The sequence below is a fragment of the Siniperca chuatsi genome, linkage group LG5, assembly GCF_020085105.1.
Source record: "Siniperca chuatsi isolate FFG_IHB_CAS linkage group LG5, ASM2008510v1, whole genome shotgun sequence".
NCBI classification, from domain to species: domain Eukaryota; kingdom Metazoa; phylum Chordata; class Actinopteri; order Centrarchiformes; family Sinipercidae; genus Siniperca; species Siniperca chuatsi.
Window position 1 is genome coordinate 4,221,973 of NC_058046.1, and position 20,618 is coordinate 4,242,590.

General features: G+C 38.8%; 2 protein-coding genes across 6 annotated transcripts in view; both read right to left on the bottom strand.

Moving 5' to 3' along the window:
• cds1 (CDP-diacylglycerol synthase (phosphatidate cytidylyltransferase) 1) overlaps window positions 1–12,961 on the bottom strand; it is a 33,077-nt gene extending 20,116 nt beyond the window's left edge. The window contains exons 1-2 of the mRNA XM_044195899.1: window positions 12,610–12,961; window positions 516–673 (exon numbers count right to left, since the gene is read on the bottom strand). Of these exons, the coding sequence (XP_044051834.1) occupies window positions 516–673; window positions 12,610–12,678 (227 nt within the window). The 5' untranslated portion in view covers window positions 12,679–12,961. The remainder of the gene's footprint in view (window positions 1–515; window positions 674–12,609) is intronic.
• Window positions 12,962–15,760: 2,799 nt separating this feature from the next.
• wdfy3 (WD repeat and FYVE domain containing 3) overlaps window positions 15,761–20,618 on the bottom strand; it is a 105,120-nt gene continuing 100,262 nt past the window's right edge. For all 5 annotated transcript variants that reach the window (XM_044195694.1, XM_044195693.1, XM_044195691.1 and 2 more), the window contains one exon: window positions 15,761–19,623. In XM_044195694.1, coding sequence (XP_044051629.1) covers window positions 19,503–19,623 — 121 coding nt within the window. In that variant the 3' untranslated portion in view covers window positions 15,761–19,502. The remainder of the gene's footprint in view (window positions 19,624–20,618) is intronic.

The following is a 20,618-nucleotide window of genomic DNA, read 5'->3' on the forward strand; positions in this document are numbered from 1 at the left end:
GAAGTTTGCATTTTGGCCTACTTGTAATCTAAGAAATCTAAGATTTTATGCTTGTTCTACTTCCTGTTGTGGGTGGCGGTGGAAAATATTACTATCCAATAGCAGACCAGCACACACGCATGCATTAATGATCTGAATTAATGATTTACTCTGCTATTTTATTAAAAATGAATCTGTAATGTATACATTTACTCTTAAGTTCGGCTCTCAGTTTCATTTTCTGAACATGATGAGTTACAGTGGACGACGGCTAATTAGTTTTTACTGGCTTGCTACCATCTTCAACAAAGCCTGTTGAGCTAAAAATGGACTCTCCTGAGAATGTTTTATAAACTTACACGAGTAAGTGCTAAATGTTAATAGATCCTTGTAGCTTGATCCTGCCACATAACAGAATGGCACAATTAGGCTACAGAGTAATTCCTGTGAAATGTCTAAGCAGTGACAATTTCAGGAACAAACAACATCTGTTGGCATCTATCTATTTTGAGTATCTGCGTTTGAGCAGTGTGTACCTGGGCGGCAGGCCCTCCAGAGCTTTGTTCAGGTATTGTGGAGTGTTGTCTGTGTCTGCTGTGGAGGGAAGAACATCTGGAGTGTCTGCTTTGGAGTCACCATCACATTCTCCCTCTGCGTCGCCTTGCAGGCCCAGCCTGTCATCACCATCGGCCTCCTGCCAGGACAAACACAGATATTCAAATTCTAAATTAAGATAGTGAGTGTTCACTTGACACACAGGTCAGTGTAGAAAACAGAGGCAGACAGCAGAGCAGTGTACACAAGGTGATAACAGAAAAGGAGAAGAACAAAAGCAGCAGCATCCTAACAAGAAAAAAGACGTACACTGTGAGCGCTACTGAGATGCAAACAAGAAGTAAATGTTGAGGTAGTCAAATAGAGTCCAGTCTAAACTGAGAGGAGGCATACAGGACCTGGCAGACAGCAGTTTAATTAGGCCAGAGTTTAGTCTCTCATCTGGGTGAGACTACAGAACTGGTGCATTTGTCCTCTAAGCTTGGCTGGGATTCAAATATGTCTGAGCAGAAAGTTTACAGCTGGTGTCGACAGGTTAACAGGCTGCTGCCCGGGAGGCAAACATCTTTAGTAGTGTTAATGAATCTTTAATTTGGATTTAAACCCAGTCAACAGACACAGCCTCTACGGTCGCACATACACTGCCTCTATTCACTCTCAGACATGTTTTCTTGAATGTAACATAGAATGGGCAAATGTAAAACAGAGAGCAGTGTTATCACTTCATATAAACCTGTTCATCACATCTGTTTGGTCCTCTTGGGTTTCTTGTTGTAGTTGCAAAATGAGTCAAAATTCACCATCTGGTCTAGTTACATTTAATTTTTTCGCAAACATTCCTTGATGATCAGCTACATTAACACATAATATAAACACTCACAGTCAGCAAGATCTGGAGACAGAAATTTTGGCATCTTTCTTGCTGCTGCTAAGCAGTAGAACATATGCCATATTTATGAAAGTCATCAACCTTGGTTTTAGAACATGCTGACTCAGTGAGAATGGAAGGACAAAACTGAGAAAACATGGTGTATTTTCAGATTTAGAAGCATTACTGTGGACATGGTCTCAGACACTCATCATTAATAAGTAAGTAAAGTGACATGCTAGAAGTTAAGCCCAACACTTCGGTTCTTGAGAACACCAGTAATGGTCTATCATGTAACAAAACAGCAAGAGGAGATGCTTTTTCTGCCCAAAAGAGGCTATTTTTAAAACCAAGTGAAATTCCTCCTGAGCTCACACATCCACTGTGGGAGATTAAGTTTCATTTCGCACTTGAGAGGCTCACTGATGCTCCTGGACATTTTTTTCCTTTCATGGTTACTTTTACTCAAACGTTGCTAAATACGGTAAGTGGGAGCATCAGGGTTAAATCAGGGAGCTTTTCATCTGATCTTGGTCAGATGTTGTAATTAGCTTGGAAAGCGCTGAAAGTGGGACCAGGTTTGGGTTGAGACAGAGGGGGTCACTTGAGTTGGTGTTGGAGTTCAGGAGAGAAGAGGTGTAACTGAAGATTTCTACTCAGGTTTTAATGAGGAAATGTTGAAGCCTGCAGACTGAAACAGTGGAAAGCTACAGGGTCCTATCTGGCAGTGTAACTTACATATCTTGACTGAAAAAGGAGAGAAAAACAAAAAACAGCGACTCTGGCAGACTGCACTGGCTTTGAAGAGAAAGCTAGATGAACCAGTAGTCTCCCAGCTATCTTTTCAACAATCTTGGCACCAGACACAAGCTAAATGCTGTTGAATTTAGCCAGCCACTTGACCCATAAATATCATTTGAACGCCTGTTTCCACTATCGTCATGAAAAACAGTACAGGTGTCTCTGAGGAAACATGTGTGTCTTTGTTCTAGAGCATGCTTGATTTTACTCAATTGCTGTTGGTGCTGAAACAATTAGTCAGTTAACTGATTAGTTGATTTTAATAATTGTTTAAGTCATTTATCAAGCAAAAATAGCAAAAATTCTTTGGTTCCAGGTTTTTAAATGTAAGGATTTGCTGATTTTCTCTGTTTTATATCATTTTAAAGTGAATGTCTTTGGGTTTTGGACTGTTGGTCAGGCAAAACAACCAATTTGAAGATTTTACCATTCAACTTTTTTTTCCATATTTTCAGAATCAGAAATGAACACATTGAAAAGGACGATACTGACAGCTAATGGGTTATATTGCAGTGCAGATTACAGGGATGAGTACAAGTATTTATTTTTAAGGAAAAAGTATATACAAGGGCTTGAACCAACTCTATGCAACAATTTGTACAGCAAAAATCCAAAACAGGACAGCCAGTGTCAGGCTGTTAGGGGATGGTAGGCTAATATATAGAGGCATCACTTAAAAGCAGCAGTTACTTTCACTATTCTAAGTGTTTACTTAGCAGATCTTCCACGACGACTTGTTAGCTGATAAAGTGGGTGGCAGAGAAGGCAAACTGCCAGTGACTGGTAGCCAATGGTATTTTCTCACTCTGGTTTCACGGTTACAGTTGATCTACAGTTCAGTAACTGCTTTGGTCAGCATGTTACTTCATTTGCAGAAATGTGTTACATGCAGAGCCACAGTATTACCCTAATCTGGGTCATAACACTGTGTGTACTCAAGCTTGTTAATTAAACTGTCAAACACTGTTAATCTTTTGTATATTTAGCAAACTGTGCTAACCGCTGTTCACCTCAAACAATGCTATAAATCTGTGTGGTTACAATCCAAGTTATGCTATGGGGTCAAACAAGTCCTGGGTCTGATTACCTGTAATCATCACCAGTAAATACAAAAAGAAAACACTGCTAATGGAGCACGAAAATAAACATGAAAGCAGCCACAGCAGGTGGTGCATCCAAAAATTCCCTTTCTACAGTATGTCCATGTTTTTCTACTGTCTGTGAGCCAAAGAGACAGTAAGGCAGAAGCAGTATGACTGTCCTTGCAGCTCAGCTCACCTCCACTATTGTCCTCCTCCTCCTCCTCCTGGCTATTAATGCCTTCTCTGCAGAGGCGGGAGGAAGAGGAACAGAGAGTACAGGATCAGACAAGAGGACAGGTGACGAAAAGCTCAAGCCACATCCACACTAAGGCTTCAGGCACTGCAGCAATTAGCTGCAGGGCTGTGCAACCGTGTGTGGGGGTGTGGGTGGGTTTGTTCTAGAACTTAACTGCTGTGAAACAATCAGAAAATAACGTTTTCTTTGATTCACCGGCTTTCTCTGCACCGGCACTCCCTCTCCTTATTCATTCTCTAGGCTGCTCGACCAGCGCTATCCCTCTCTCTTTCAGCAGTAGCCTATCGCTATTTTTTAGCATACACTGCAAGCCAGACACAAGTTTCAGTGATATTTCAAACTGACTGTAGAGTCGTTTGACTGGTCTGATCACCTGATTGGCTGTTGCCAAAAACTGCAGGGGGTTTTCCCCTACCGCCGAAGCCTAAACAAACTAAAAATGAATTGGAGGACTGGTATTTCCACCACAGCGCCTCATTGTGTCTGAATGTAGCCTAAGGCCGTGTTCATCTCACCAGTACCTAAAGCAACACGCTACCTACCAACGCAGCTCCTTGCAGGGCTGTTTTTTGTCCGAACACTTACTAACAACTGCTAAAGCAGCTAAATCTGCACAATTAATCGTTTGAGTCATTTTTTTGAGCAAATTTTTTTTTTTTAAATCTGCTAATATTTGCTAGTTTTCTTAGTCTTCTATGATAGTAAACTGAACCCTTTTGGTTTTGGACCGCTGATCAAACAAAAAAAGTAATGTGAAGACATCAGCTTGAGCTCTGGTAAACTGTGATGGGAAATTTCTAATATTTTTACGACATTTAATGGACCAAATGATAAAAAGACTAATCCAGAAAATAATCTTTGGATTAAATCGATAATCAAATTAATCAGTAGGTGCAGCCCTACTTTTGTTCACAAATGGCTTTTCAGATCGCTTTTCGAAAAGTTCTCCATTCGCTTTAAAATGGCAAACCAAAATACAGAGCTCCAATCTGTCAAGTGCGACTAAACATTTTCATTGGTCGCACTGGTACAGCTGAAATTTAGCAGGTCTGATTAAAAAAAACAGACACCATCTGGGTGTGCAGTGGTGGTGCTCGGATCGGTTCTGACATGATCCGAATCCGCATGTACATATAAATCATCAAACAAATAATTTTCTCCCATTTAGAGACCCGCACCGGCATGGACATTTCACTTCTCCTCTACTAGTCCCTGTAGGCTGGAGCCCAGAAATAACAATAATACAGTTAAAGAAATAATTAAATCTCTTCTTCTTACTCTTTTTATTTACCTGTCCCAAATAAAACCTGCCTGCAGAGAATATAATTGGGCATTACAGCCATTATCTGCTAAGAGGTGGGACAGACACAGCCAGGCTAGCTACTATTCCACTAGCTTTCATTCCCCTGTGTATTCTCCCAAAGAGGGTTTGTTTCATTAGTCTTTCTGCAATACTTGAACATGATTGTATCCATATTCTAAGCTCACTGGGTACCACTGTACCTTTACCAGCAACTACAGACAGAAAACACGTTTCAGCATTTCAGACAGACAGAAGAAAGATTCTTGTGAAGATACACTGAGGAAGGAAAGCAACAAGAACAATACCTAGCGAGACGTCAGCTCACTATGATTGTATGTATGTACAGGTAGTTCTTTATCAAGTGTTACACCGAAGCTATACGGACTGTTTCAGGGTGAGCGGATTAACTAGAAATGTCACTGTGCCGTGTAGTTAAAAAGTTTCCTGTTCTGGTGTGTGTGTTTGATTAGGGATGTGCATGGCTATCCCTGAACCCATGACAACCATGGCAATAAGAGCACACACAGTTTGGTCCGTTGAACAGGCTTTTTTTTTGGAACAGTAGACTGACAAAAACTATAAACTTTTTAAACACCAGCATGGTGACAAAGAATTTCCCTAAATATACCAGTAAAGTATAACTTTTAGAATACAGCAGGATCTATGAACAGATTTCACCAGCCACAGCAAAAACCTGCCAGTATTTGTGAATGAACCCTGAAAATCATCATAAACCTAACCTAAAAAAGTGGTGCAATTACTGGTGCTGCAACCAGTCACCATTAAATGAATGTATGGGCATTTAGCTTAATCAATAGTAATCAAGGTGCAAAGGTGCAGCGAACCACAGTCCTAAGTCTTACTTAAGACAGCTCTAATTTAGCCTGGAAGGGTCAATAGCAGTGAGAAGCTGCTATTGAGGAAGAAAACATAATGACATTCATACAAGAACAAGGCTACACACCTGTGATGTCCAGACCAGCAGGCAGCAGCAGCAGCGCCTGGCCCTGGTCACAGGGGAAAGGATCACCTACACGGCCTCACTCATACTGCAGGGAATTAGGCTAATCAGCAACGAACATTCACCTGAGGCAGCTCTGCCTTTGCCAACAGTCAGCACATTTACCCCAAATGGATCTTAAAATACTAACGTTTAGCATGTAACAACTGGCATATTGGCATGCATGGCACTGTTAGCATGTTAACCTTTTTACAGTTAACATGCATGTAATTTAATGTGCTACTGTTTTGCATGTAACATTTAACATGTTGGCATGATAACACTTAGCATGTTAGCAAGTTAACATTAGAATGTTTGCATGCTATGTTAGCATTAAGTAGCCATGGCTCCAGACCACTAATGCGTCACCCTCATCTCTGATTTTTTTTTTAGCCATTCAAATAGGTCTGGTGTTGTGCTCATTAACAGCAGTTTTCCATGTTGTAAAAACAACCGAGCCAACTTGAGCTTTGTCAGTAGGATTAAGAATGGTGGACCTCATCTTCCTGTGTCAACACAAGAAAAATAATGCAGAAAAATGGTCACAAAAATGGTGACAAGTGTGGATAAGATCCATCTAGTTATGCAGGTTGTTTTAGACCAACACTTTTCTTTGCTAAACATAACAGACATTAAATTAACTGTTCCTAGAAACCGTTACTGTAACTTCTGTTTTGATTTAAAATAATGTCAACAGAACAAACGTGTCAGTTACTACTGATTAGTAAGGAAAAATAATAACCATCATCCCAAACAGAAAACAGCTAACATGTAGATGATATCAAACTGAGTGATGAAGTGACAATGAAATGGCAATTTATTATGATTATCAGGTTAATAGCACAGTTCAGCTGAAACTGAGGTCATTCTGTCATTAGTTTTAGAGGTATGTAAATTTTGAACTCTTGGTGGCGCTACATTAAAAGTCAGGGGATCATCAAAGTTATTAGGATTTATCAGGTTGAAAACGCAAAAATAAACGAGGTTATCTGAATGCAGAGCCACAACATAAAGCAGTAAAGACTCCTCTGCTGTCCAAAGACATTTCAAACTAGGGCTGTGCAGAATGAAGCTGTGACCAGCAGAGCGTTAAACGGCCTGCTGCTACCGCCACCGGCGCTGCTGCTGGAGGCTTCAGTGCCAGCCAGCCGGCCGACAGACAGCCCACCAAGGTCAACTGTCATGTGGAGTCTTGAGCAGCCGCTAACTGTCCCGGCAACAGTACGCAGGACCATGAAGGGAGCGCAGCAGTGTGAAGAGCACCGGGTCAACATATGAATCACACACACACTGCTGGGTATGTGCGTGTGGCTGGCTAATTAATGAAAGTAAATATTGGTCTTGGAGATACCACACAGGGAGGGTGTGAATATATATATATGGGCATGTGTGACAGTGTGTGGGATTGTGTAAGCCAGTTTAGCTTGTCCACAAAACACTTTTTTTTTTTCGCCGACTATATAAAGTACGCCTCAGGTGAACATGATCTGTTTGGGTGTTGCTGCACGGTGTGTGACACAACAAACTGATCTTTTAACCTGCGAAACAAGACACACACACTGACACATCCCTGTTTAAACCCTGTCAGCTCTGCACTCTGAAAGCCTGCTTCTTATTAAGGACATGTCAAACTAACTGACAAAGACAGGAAACCAAAGTTTTTATTAGCCATCATTTGACTGATGGGTTTATGTCTCACTCTGACAGTCTGCAGATCGTTCTTGCTTTCAGAAGAAAGAGAAACAATACAGCCAGGATTGTCAGTTACAACACTTTGGGGGTGGACAGCAGCACACATCCAAGTTTAAGTGTTACCCAACACTGTTCTCTTGGTTTCTTGGGGTGGATCACACCTACAGTTTGTTCCTTCTGGTCTGAATCATAGTAGAAAAATTAATTTTGCTTCTTATATGTGGTAAAATTAGGCTCACACCATGTAATTAAAAGCCAGTCAGAACTTTTTTAAAAAGTCTCATGGACTCCCAAGTAGCTAATTAACTAGACAGAGGTTTGGTAACTCCTCATCCTTGGTACTGTTCACCTGCCCAAACAACCATACTAGGAACCAGTAGCATCCCCAGTATCTGGTGTATCTGAATTTCTTCAGCTGCTTTCACTTAAGACACCAGCTGGATGCTTTCAACAGAGGCAGATCACCAAATGGCAGCTTGCTAGTTGCCAAAGTGTTTGTATACTCATACTTCTTAGCTGCTAATGTTAGAAGCATTGATCTTGTGGCTGCATGGCAATTTGCCAACCTAATAAAACACTACAAAAGGATAAACATGACCTCACACAAGAAACCTTCAACTCAAAGCATTAAGGCAGTCCATTAACATGTCAGGTTGTGTGGAGATTAATTTGAGAATGTTTATAAAGTTAACAAAGAGGAAAGCACCATCAGAAATTGAAGGACAGGAACAACAGCAGAGTGTTTAAAGCTGTGTTCAGACAGCAAGTGAAGCGAATTTTCACCTTGCGTCATTCAGTATTTTGACCGCCAGACTGTTTGTGTTTATTCGCCCCAAAAAGCCAGTGTACTGACTGTACAGATGTTAGCTGTAAGCTAGGTAGCAATGGATGCACTGACCGCGTGGAAGTGTGCCTGTGTTCAGCTCATCCTGACTGAACTCCAGTGGTTTTTGTCATTTCCCTGCAGTCGCTCTCATTTTTCCTTTCGTCTCTGTACGTTTGTGAAGCGGATTCATAAAGCCCCTGGATACGCGGAACTGTTTTGCTTAAGTTGAAACAGCTGAAACACAACTTTTCCGCCCTCTAGGCGAATTTGCATCTAATCACGTCTTTCCATTGACTTGAAATTGTACTGCATCTAATTCGCCTTGCGTTCTGTCTGAACACACAGTAACTCTGCTCTGTGTATTACAATCTAAAGCGAAGACACAGCAGCATCCTGTCCGTGTGCACAAACAGTGTCGCCATTACATAGTTTGTCCATTTATTTTTATTTACAGATTTTATGGACAACTAAGATGAAACAGTGTATACCAAAGAGTAGACACATTTTTTTAAGATAAACTCAGCAAGAAGTGTCAAATAGCCATAAACTGGCAGAAAGCAGAACGGATAAGATGTTGAATTTCTGAAGTAAAGGAAGAAACACATCTGCCTCTGTATCACAACAAAGCGTATCTCAGTATTGATGCCAGAGTAGTGAAAATGATCAAATCTTGCAGAAGAATGTATCGCATTTACTGTTATTTGTCCCACGGCTAATAACTGAAACTTACATCAGTATGATCCTTCTGATAATTTACGCAACAAAATCTTTAATTCACTAAAAAAAGAAAGGCTAACGCTTCTGTAAATGTAAGCAAGGGTTAGCTGACAGGGTTCACCCTCCACTACATCCCTGTCATGCTTCTCACATGTCTCATGTGTCTCACTTGTGAGAGAGGGTTTCCTTAGGACATCTGAGGGCCACAGCCTGCCAAAAATGGACTTTGGACAAACAAGTTGGGACACGAATGAGACGTCAAGTGTGGCACTGTGCCAGATGTGTATGTCATGTGGTCGATGTATTTCAGTTCCACGAGTCAGTCTGTTTTTAGTATCAGTAGCTCCAAACACTGTCAGTCAGAACCTGAATGGCTCCTGCTTGTGTGCATTGCACAAGTAGGATTATCATGATGCAACCTACCTATTTTATGATAAACAGGATTTGCATAACAGAGGATTTCTATAGTCTTATTCTATATACTTCATTTGACTCTAGAAAGAGGTTGTTAGGTGATGTATAATACATCATCTCCATCCACACAAACTTTTCCATCACCAAAAACAAATCAATCTTTTTAACTACTTTTTAATAACTTCTGGTTTGCTGGGGCACTTTCATCATCACACTCCCTCTGTAAACAACAATATGACATCAGTTTAGATTAATCGTTGCAGGGTAGCTGGAGTACAGAAAACACCACAGGAATGAGGACTGGCTTCACTATGGCTGCAACTACTTTAATCCTCTAGCAATTAATTTCCCTGCGTGGGAACAATGAAGCTGATCTTAATCTAAATATTGTTTCTTTAATCAGTCAATCAAATCGATTAGTCTGTAAAGTGTCACAAAATAGTGAAAAAGAGTCCTAGGTACCATTTTCACATTGCTTTTTGTCAGATCAACAGTCCAAAAACCAAAAATATTCAGGTTACGATGATATGAAACAGAGAAAAGCAGCACATCCTCCCATTTGAGAAGCATGATGATTTTGAGCGGAAACTCTAAGTCGATTAATTGATTAGTCAATCAACAGAAAAATTATCTGCAACAATTATGATAATCGATTAATCATTTAAGCAATTTTTTAAGCAAAAATGCCATAAATTTACTGGTTCCATCCTCTCCAATGAGGACATTTACTGTTTTTCCCCCCTTCTATGATAGTAAACTGAGTATCTTTGGGTTTTTAACTGTTGTCAGAGAAAACAAGAAATTTGAAGACATCACCTTGGACACCTTGGAAATCTTCACTACGGACTGACATTATGTAGGTCAAACAACAAACAAAGAAAATAATGGAAATTATCATTAGTTGCAGCCTTACACAGAGTATCCTTATAAACTATTAAAATTTGCACATAGACATTTTCTGGAGGAGACGTTTGCCAGGCACATCGAGCGAAACCACTCAACTTTCAGGTACTGAGGTAATATGGAAATTGGTTACTGTGTCGGCACACTTCCCAAAGAGGTGACCTTGTGTAAAGCAGAAATGCAACAGCACATGTATGATTTAAAGGAGGTCTGCAGAGTTTCTGGGCCGTTTTGAACTCCTTGGCACAGTTTCAGAGACATTATGCAGAGTATCGGTGAGCGAGCTCTTTTCAATGTGAGGCGAAGTAAAGAGTGGGACGGGTGGGAATGCTCAACGACCTCTGCATACATTACACAGGGGCTGGTGGTGGGCCGCCTGAGTGGCGCTGTTAGGTGGGGTTGATTCTCTCTAACCTTTGAAACAGTCCCAGTGAGGGGAAGACTCTGGGGAATAATGGGATGTAAAGTTGTCTGCGGTAGCTGACAGAGATAAAGCACCATTCAGCTTATAGAAAGATGGAGAAAACGCAGACACGACACTTTGATTATAATCAAATACAATTTATCTTTGGAGTCTCTGGTGCATCTGTCCAAACCCACATAATGAGACACAGTATGTACATTCAGGGCTGCAACTAACAACTATTTTCATTATCAAGTAATCTATTCATCATTTCTTTGATTATTAGATTAATTGTTTACTCTACAAATTGTCAAAAAACAAAAAAATGTCCATCACATGTTCCCAGAGCCCTACTCTATCTCTATTTGCCAATAGCGGCAGATACTTCAGCTAACAGTAACTAATAACAATATAACCTGTGAATTGTGGTATCTCCTCCATCTTCTGTTGTTTGGAAAAGCACTGAGTTGTAGGTGCACTATAAGTACTTTTAAGGCTGCTACTATCAATTACTTTCATTACTGAGTCATCTATTTATCATATCTTTCTCAGAAAATAGAGCCCAGAGGCCAAGGACACATCTCCAAATGTCTTTGTTTAGCATGTACAACTGTCCAAACCCCAAAGATATTCAATTTACAAAGATAAATAACAGGAAATCCTCACAGTTAAGATGCTGGAGGCAGCAAATGTTTGGTATTTTTGCTTGATACTTGACATAACTGATTAAATCAACCATCAAAATGATTTGCTGTCTCCAAGGCTACAAAGCCAACATGGACGAAAAGTCCTAAAAATGTTGAGAATACTTTAAAGTTTGAACATCTGCAGTTCCCTGTCCAAGCCTCTCCCCTTTTCTCCCCATTACAGGTGTCCTTTGTTGTAGAGAAAGCCATTTGAGGTACAGTTGTGATTGCTATATAAATTAAAGTGACTTGATGGAGACCGTGTGATTCAGTCGAAAGCTCCAGAACAAGTGAGTAAGTACCGTCAAGCTCTATCAATATTACTGTTGCTCAGCATTCCCTTGTTGTTGCTTTTGAAATCTTGCTAAAATCTTTAAAGTCAGGCTTCAATCTAAATTTTTATCTACATCTATTTTAATATTACTTTTGGTCTCTTTCACTTGAAACCGTGATTTGTTATTGGCTCACTTACTCTTTGGGAAAGTGTGTCTGCCATTTGAGTCAATGCAGCACCCATGCAGATAGAAAAGTACTTAGTGAGCCTGTTGTTGAAAAGAATGGTTCAAATCAATGCACAAAATAACACTGCAAAAAAAAAAAAAAAAAAAGTATTATTTGAAGGCTTTTGCATCCAATTTTGGAGAGCACTGGACCCTTCATTTGCACCTGAGCATCCCGTTATCTCTCACACTACAAGCCAAGAGGCCTTCCAAGCCTTTCACCTGTTCTGATACTGTAATTCAACTGTACAAATCCAACTTGCAAGCTAAATACCAGCTGACATATGAGGGTCTGAATGAACCAACGAGAGCATGACACTGATGCGTCTGTTTCACAATGACAGTGTGAAAACGTTGCCATTCCCAGCCATGATGAGGACGTGAACCTCACACCAAATATAAGTCGTTGTTCCTTAAGAGCTGTTTGCGTGACTGTGTTAATGTTGTTGCAGGATTACATGAGCCAGCAGCTAACTAACTAGCTTATTTAGCTCCCCTGCTAACCTGGCAACCCAGCTAGCTTGGTCAGTTGGCCAGCGTCTGACAACAACCTGACTAACTTGTTTTGAGGGCGAGGTCTCAAGAGGAAACTGATGTCTTTTTACACGTTACGGTGCAGTTTACCTTGTCGCTGATATTCTCGGTGCTGTCAGGGTCTCCTCCGCCTCCGCCTCGCTTCCTCAGCTCCGTCATGTTTCGCTCGTTTCGCTGCCCGGGACGTTAATGTGTCACATAAGCCGACTCCAGGGGAGGGAGGAGGGAGGGAGAAGGGGATAAAATGCCTGGGTTTTTCAGTTAAAGTCCGGGATTTGTAACCCGGTTTTGACTTTAAAGCTCGGTCCGTGAAGGTCAGCTTTCCTGAGGTTCAGCCGGTGTTATCAAAGCTCTGCAACAGAGCTCGAGAAGATACTGACGAGTTCACTGCGTGTGTTTGTTTATCACCGCAGTCCCTGCTCCCCTCCCACTGCTGTCAAGTTCCGGAAACTAAAGACACGCCGCTTCCGGTGGTAACCTTCAAAGTAAAAGCTTTGCTGAGGAATAAGTTGCAATACTTTTCCTTTTTCCATTTCAATCAGAATCAGAATCAGAAATACTTTATTGGGAAACTCTTTTGCTACAGCAGCTCACTATCACGTCAGTGCACACAGGAATAGAAGTACTAGGCAAAAAAAAAAAAAAGAATACACTATAATACAGGTCAGAAAATAAATTAAGTACCAAGTGGGTATGAGTATAAAATAAAAATAAGTGTGAAGTACAAAGTGGGTTTACCGGTTGATGATGATAATAATATGGTATAAAGTACTAGTGCATGAACTGCCAAGTTAAGTGCAGCTTAACACTTTTTACACTTCTTTCCTCAGATGCTGGAAAGTAACAACCACCATGTAAATTAACTAGTTACTTTGCGGGTTGAGATTAATAATACAAAATATAATTAACAAATAAATGATGATTTGTCATTATCTGTTAAGATAAGATATGACTTTATTTAACCCTGGGAGTAAAATCACAAGCTTCCCAGCAGTATGTAAAGTAATTAAAATTAGCCCCACCTTGGGAAAATGGGCTGTTTTGCATAATAAGTACTTTTACTTTTGGTACTTTAAGTATATTTTGATGCAAATCATTTGTAAATTGACTTAAATACCTAAATTAGAATTCATGACTATTTCTACACTGTGGTATTGCTACTTTTACTTAAGTAAACGATCAGAGTACTTCTTCCACCTCTGTATTTGAGTCCAATTTTGAGGTTACTTGTACTTGGATGCTTTCATTTTATGTTCTTTATACTTATACTCCCCAACATTTCAGAGGGTAACATTGTACTTTTTTACTTCACTACATTTATCTGACAGCTATAGTTACTAGTTACTTGCTGATTATGGTTTTTCAAAAAATATGATCAGCTTATATATGACGCTGTTACAGTTTAAACTACTCAACAGTATATAACGGAGGTAAAATAGTTCCAGCTCAACAAACTACAACAGTAAAATGCTGTTTCCACATTGATGCATTAGTATAATAAACCAGTAATATAATATATAACAATATAATAATCACAGGGGTTGATTGTCTGCATAGAAAATACTTTTGACACTTGATAATACTTCTGTACTTTTACTTAAGTAAACTTTTGTAAGCAGGACTTGTAATGTAGTATTTTTAGACAACTGCATTGCTCCAAAAGTAGACTTCTCGAGATCATTGCTTGAATAAAGCGAAAGGTTGATTTTTTTAAATGAAAAACTGCAATTGTTTCTGATCCTGGCCCCTATACGCAACTCTGAATTTACAATGGAAGCACTGCCGTCTATGGCAATATATTTAACTATTGTCAAACTGCCATAACCCATAATGCCCCAGTACTATGTGATTGTATTTACACAGTGACTGCTCACTTTAATTTTTATCGTCTGGGATGTTTTTTTTCCACGTTACTAAGTGCATTTGGGGCCCGCCATTATATGAAATAATAATTTTAAAGGTCCACCTGTGATCCCAATATAAACCCAACCACTGGGGGAAAAAATCACAATATTTGTCAGGGCTTTAGGTTTTGTGAAGGTTTGTTTCAATGTGAAGCATCAGTAAACAAGTAGCAGAATCTTTCTCTTACGTAAACGAAGCAGTAAATTACCAAAAAAAAGTTCATTTGAAGTAAAAGTACTCATTGTGTCCTTCTTAAATATTTTTTTCTTTGGAAAATTCTTCCAACGATTCTTCCATATCACTTTCGCATAGTTTAATTCTTGATTTGCTAACCTGTAAGCACAATTTTATTGTTGCAGTAACTCTAGCGCTAATCCTTAAGTCTTCACTGTTCGGCAAACTACAGATTTAGTTTTATTTTGTGAGCTTACTGTATAATTTGTTTTTCATGTAAAATCTTAAACTGCTTGGAGCTGTCAGATAAATAAGTGGAATAAAAATGATTAAGTATCAACAAATTACTTAAGTCAAGTACCACTATCTCAAAACTGTGCACGTTAGCATCTATAATACTTGAGTTGAAGGAGGTTTATTTTGAAGTAGATGCCACATAACTTCCGGTCTCAGTCTTTCTTTGTCTAACTTCACAAAAGGTCTGCTGGTGCTGCTGCGGTGAGACAGCCTCTCTCTCTCTATTCTAGTCAATCTATAGCTCTGCTTCATGCTGCAGTAGACAGCGACCAGCAACAGGACCAGACAGGACCAGAGTCCCAACTTAGTTATAGAAATGTGGGTCATTTTTAAAGGTCTAATATTGTGAATGTATGATGCAACTAAGGGCAATACAGGAAACCCATCACTGCACTTTTTCTCTGTGTATTTCCTTTTTTTTTTTAAAATTTCTGATTTCTCCAACCAAAATAAACCAGATTGTGTTGATAACTGTTCAATTCCCTTGAAATAACAGCATGGGATTACTTCAGATTCATATAAACTTAAATTAATATGAACCTTTGCCGTTTACTTATCAATAAATGTGATTAAATTTTTAACTTTTATCTCATAAATTTTAATTTGTTTAAATTTGTACTCATTTGTAAGTTATACAATTTGTAAAATACAAACCTCAGAGCTCAGTAGGTGTTTTGTTAAATCCATAACTAGTAATTTGTTTTGCAAATATAGTTTTTTTTTACTCTATTTAGTGATTACATTTTTCAAATTCCTTTACTTCCTTCAAATTAACAATTTGTGCCCACAATTTACTAAATTTCACCCCTGACACACATCATGAAGAAAACTTGTCACTAGCCCCACAATTCAAAATAAGAGTCTGTTTTTGGTGGTAAACAGCAATTATTTATTGAAATGAAATTAAAAAGAATAAGTACCAGATCTATTGCATTATTGTAACATATTGTTTCTGTAAGGGGGATAGGGGGTTAACTCTACAGTTTTTTTCTTTTGCAGGATGTAGTGAACACAAATATACAAGGAACATTCAGCTATCACAGATTGCACACCAGATACTGTAGTAATGCAGTCTAATACAAGACCACCAAAATAATCCAGGATTTTCTCTTTTTTTTCCGCCTTCTTCTTCTCTCATTAGTCCTTAATCTTGTTCCATAAAGAGTACAAAAGTCCACCCAGAGTTGGGGACACGATCTCCGGCTCTGTACACAAACCTGTCGGTCTGTCGCGCGGGACAACTCATCAGACAATGCCTCCAAAACAAACAAACAAAAAAAACCCAAAAAAGGATAAAAACCAACAACAACAAAAAAAAAAAACAATAATAAAATGCAGAGAACATGTACAATGCACTGACACAGAAAGTCAGCTGTGTTAATAGACATGCAACAAGTAACAAAACTTGCTGAAATCGCAATAATCATTAAAAAAATCTAAAACCAGTTATAATTGCATAAATACTTTGTACAGTTCATTTATCTGCTGCGAAACGCACCTTTCTGTTAAAATGACAACGTAAAACTGCATTCAATAAAAACCTGTGTTTCCGCTTGACTTTTCTTTTTTGTACACGTGAAGGTGCAAAGGAACTCTTGATTGATAGAAGCCGACTCGGCCTTTTCAGCTAGATGGCATGATTGCACGCTAAATTACAGTACATAAACGCAGAATGATATAAGGAGGACATTAACAAGAGTGCATATTATTTTTAGAACATCAGGGAGCTGTGGGGGTGAATATTAAAAGTACTTTCTGAAAAGTGTTTTTTTTTGTTTTACATCTCTGAGACCACAAGAAAAAAAAACTTCTCTCTGGGAAATAAAGGAAGCAGCACTTGAATGCACAGTTGTTGCCCACAGAACCACGAACTAAACAACATGAACACACATGAAGGGGGGGGGGGGGATATGAAAGAAACGCAGCTTTTAAACGCAGCAGCCATTCAGCAGAGTAAAATATGTGTTTTGTGGTGACAAATTAAGTTGTATCCATGACAAACTGTTGTGTAAGTTACAATAAACAGCAGAACAACATATGAAACCCCCCTGACGTTAACGTGTCAACATGGCAGCCTTGTATGGAGCTCAATCTGTGCCAAAAATGGTTTGTTGTATACTGTTTTTAGATATTACTGCATATTTTACTGTTGACTTTACATCTCTCCTTTGTCACGGGAGCTAAATCTTTACTGTTGATTCGCCTGTTGTTTAACATTGACAGCAGCTCAAGACTACGAGGTCACATTTGTGCTTGAATTTGAACGTTTGTTACTTTGGTGACACCTTGTGCTAGCATCAGACACTACGAAAACACACATCTTTGAACAAACAAAAAAACGTATGCCATCAGAATAATCTGAAAGATGCTATGATCACTTAAAACGGTTATGTCTGCTTTCACATTTGTCCTGAACTAGTGTCGTCGCTTCATGTGGCAAGAACAAAAGCCATTGATCTTCATTTGCTTTGTCGTCGTCGTGTTATTATCCCTGCACTGTGTCCATCGTGATTTGTGTAGCTTTTAGTTTCTCATCTGTTTTTCTGACTACATAACGATGACAAGACGTCATTATCTGTAATACTGTCCTTGTCCTTTTTTTGGACTTTGTTTTTTTTCTCTTGGCTCATTTCTTGTTTTGTCTTGTCTTCCAAAATGAATTTATGGGGCGACACTAAAATGGACAGCGACACAACAGCAGGGATAATGACCAGGCAAACTTACAATAAAAACATTATTAAAATTAAAAAATCATATTTCTGGCACAAGTTAAACCTCATAGATGTATCCACAGGTCATTCCTTGATATCACTGTCCCATTTTGTCCCCAAATTTTAATTAGAAAACAATTTCATCTTACCAAAACCATCAATCAACTGAATACATCTTTAGCCAACAAAATAGGATAACTAAACTCAGGACAACTAAACACAAAAACCCATGCCAAATTCAAGTAATTTTAGTAGCGAGTATCTTAATCATGGACGTATTTAATTGGTTCCTGGGCATCCAAACCAACTTGAATGGTTTGATTAGGAAATTGCACACATAAAGGAGCAAAAACAGGGTACATCACTGATGAAATATGAAAGCATGACGTGGATTTAATGCTACAATGCTCACTCAAAAGCTATGGACATTTTCTGTGCATTTGTTTAAAAAAAAAAAAGAGGTTCAAATGATGATTTCATGGTTCAGATAATTATCTTCTCCAAAGTCTAACAATTTCTTTCGATACTGAACAAACTCTTTGAGAGGTGCTCGGCTGCTGCTCCTGCAGTTTAACATCTTCTGTAAGGACTGAGGATAAAGTGTGTGGAGTGCAACTTTTACTGATCTGCTGTAATAATGCCACCGGGTCAGAGTCAAGTTCGACAAATCTGAATAGAAACCGACAAGAAAATAAAAATCACAATCCAACTAGTCCCTTTTTTGTGTGCATTCAAAAAGCCGCTGTACAGGAACTAAATAAGGCTATATGAAAGGAACACAATGGAAAATAAATGTGCAGCAATATTACGAGTGTGCGTTATTTTTTACCTAATTCATTTGTTTCACAGATGAACGCATGATGTTTTCTCTCTCGACAAAAAAAATCTCAAAATAACTGGAGTGATATGGTTTAAAAAGAAAATAAAAAGAAAATCTGAAATGATAATGTGTCCAGTCTTCAGAAAGCAGCAACAACAAAAATTCTCCAAATGGGAATTCATATAAAAGGACAGAATAGATGATAGGTTTAAAAAAACAAAACAAAAAAAACATCATAATTTGGCAAAAGAAAAAGACTGAAAAATCTGATAATAAATCTCTCTCTGGTGGTGAGGGCTTGACACTGTGGGCAACACACTCACAAAATAAAAAAATCACCTTTTTGTAAACAACAACAAAAAATGATCAGGAAATTAAAAAGAAAAGAAGGAATTTTGCATAACTAGACCCACTAGTAAAGTCAAGCCACAGACATTAATTATTGACATTCATATCCCTTCCTCCCCTGCGTGTTATTCCTCTGGACTCGCTGTGACTCGTGACGCAGACTACACACAATCGATTTTGTTTTTTTTAAAGCCAGAAGTGGTTAGTCACAACGCTATGTTACAGGCAATTTGTTTTTTGTTTTTCTCGCTGACCTTATTTTTTTGTTCTGTGTTTGTTCCTCTTCGAGTTAAAAAGGCCATGGTAAGTATTTACAGTATAAACAAGTTTGTTACTTCTTGCGGTGGCGGGTGATTGATTCAAGCGAGCCGCATCATGGGCGTTTTTGCTTTTTTTCCTCCTCCAGGTGTTGAGCGCAGGTGGTGAAAGTGGTGATTGAGTTTTTTCATTTCCTTTCGATCTGTTATCCTCGTTTTTTCCCCCCCCACGCCTCCTTCGCTGAGCTTTACCGCCGTGTTGATGAAACAGCCGACATTCCCTCCTGTTACAGTCTGTCAGTGTATTACAGTACATGTGGTTACTGGACGTATGAGAGGATAGAGGGGGTTTGGAGGGATACGTGGAAGGTGTTGAGGGAACAACAAGGCAGATGGAGGAATGAAGTGCTCCTCAGGTTGGAGTCCTCAGGAGGAGGTGCTTCTTTAGTCGACGGCGGGTGGAGGCGGAGCTCAGTTTCTGCTGCCGTCCTCGACGCTTCGCTCGTGTTGAAGGTTGTAGTAACAGTTCTGACAAACTCGCACCGGTGACGAGATCTTCAGCCTTTTGATCTCTGATTGGAAGCGACTGCACCTGCAAAACAAGGTGGGATTTTTGAAAAATGGTTGCAGAAAAGTAAAAAGTGAGAATCTAAAAATACAAAACATATACAGCTTTGCAAAGTATTCAGACTCCTTCACTTTTAGCACACTTTACTATGTCATTAAATGAATCTAAAATGGAATAAATGTACTTTTTTTGGCGATTAATTTTACACACAATAACCCATAATGACAAAGCAAAAACTTTTGCAAATGTATGAAAAAACAAAAAATAAAATTTTTGTCATTTACGTAATATTCTCACAAACCAGTGTATCAGCATACACAGCTAACAATGTCAATATACTCAACAAGTATAAGTCTTCATTCTTATACTAAATAAACCATTAAAAATGACATAACATATGCCTGTCACAAGTTTCCAAAGCCCAAATTGATCTTAAGATTGCTTATTTTGTCTGATCAACAGACCAAAAACAATAATTAAAACATAACAATTTTAAAAATTGCAGCATATCCTCTTATTTGTGAAGAATAACCAAACAAATTTTCAAATTTCTGGCTTGATAATGGCTTAAACTATGATTTATTATCAAAATAAACGATACACTCTCTGTCAGTTGACTAAATTAACTGACCAAGCATTTTTGGATTAGCTGAGTAGAGCAAATGAGTAGAAAGCAAGGGGAAAGTGTATGGATTACAGCATTATTAAGGTTTATAAACACCTGGACATCGTCTGCATTGTGGAAACATATGTAGGATTTAACACCAGAGTTAAAAGGTACTGAGGAGGAGGTGAAACTTAACATGTTAACAAAACCTCATCTGAGGGACGAAGCATTTAGGAGCCGTGCCTGTAATGCCCATTACATTTTCAAGACATGCAAGGAGAAGTTTGTGTTAAGGTTTGTTGAACAATTCATGCAGCAAATGTAGAATGTAAAACTCCTTGGAAATGCATGAAACACTTACTGCAAAAAATAGTTAAGGGAACGAGAGGAATTACATACAAACAACAAACCT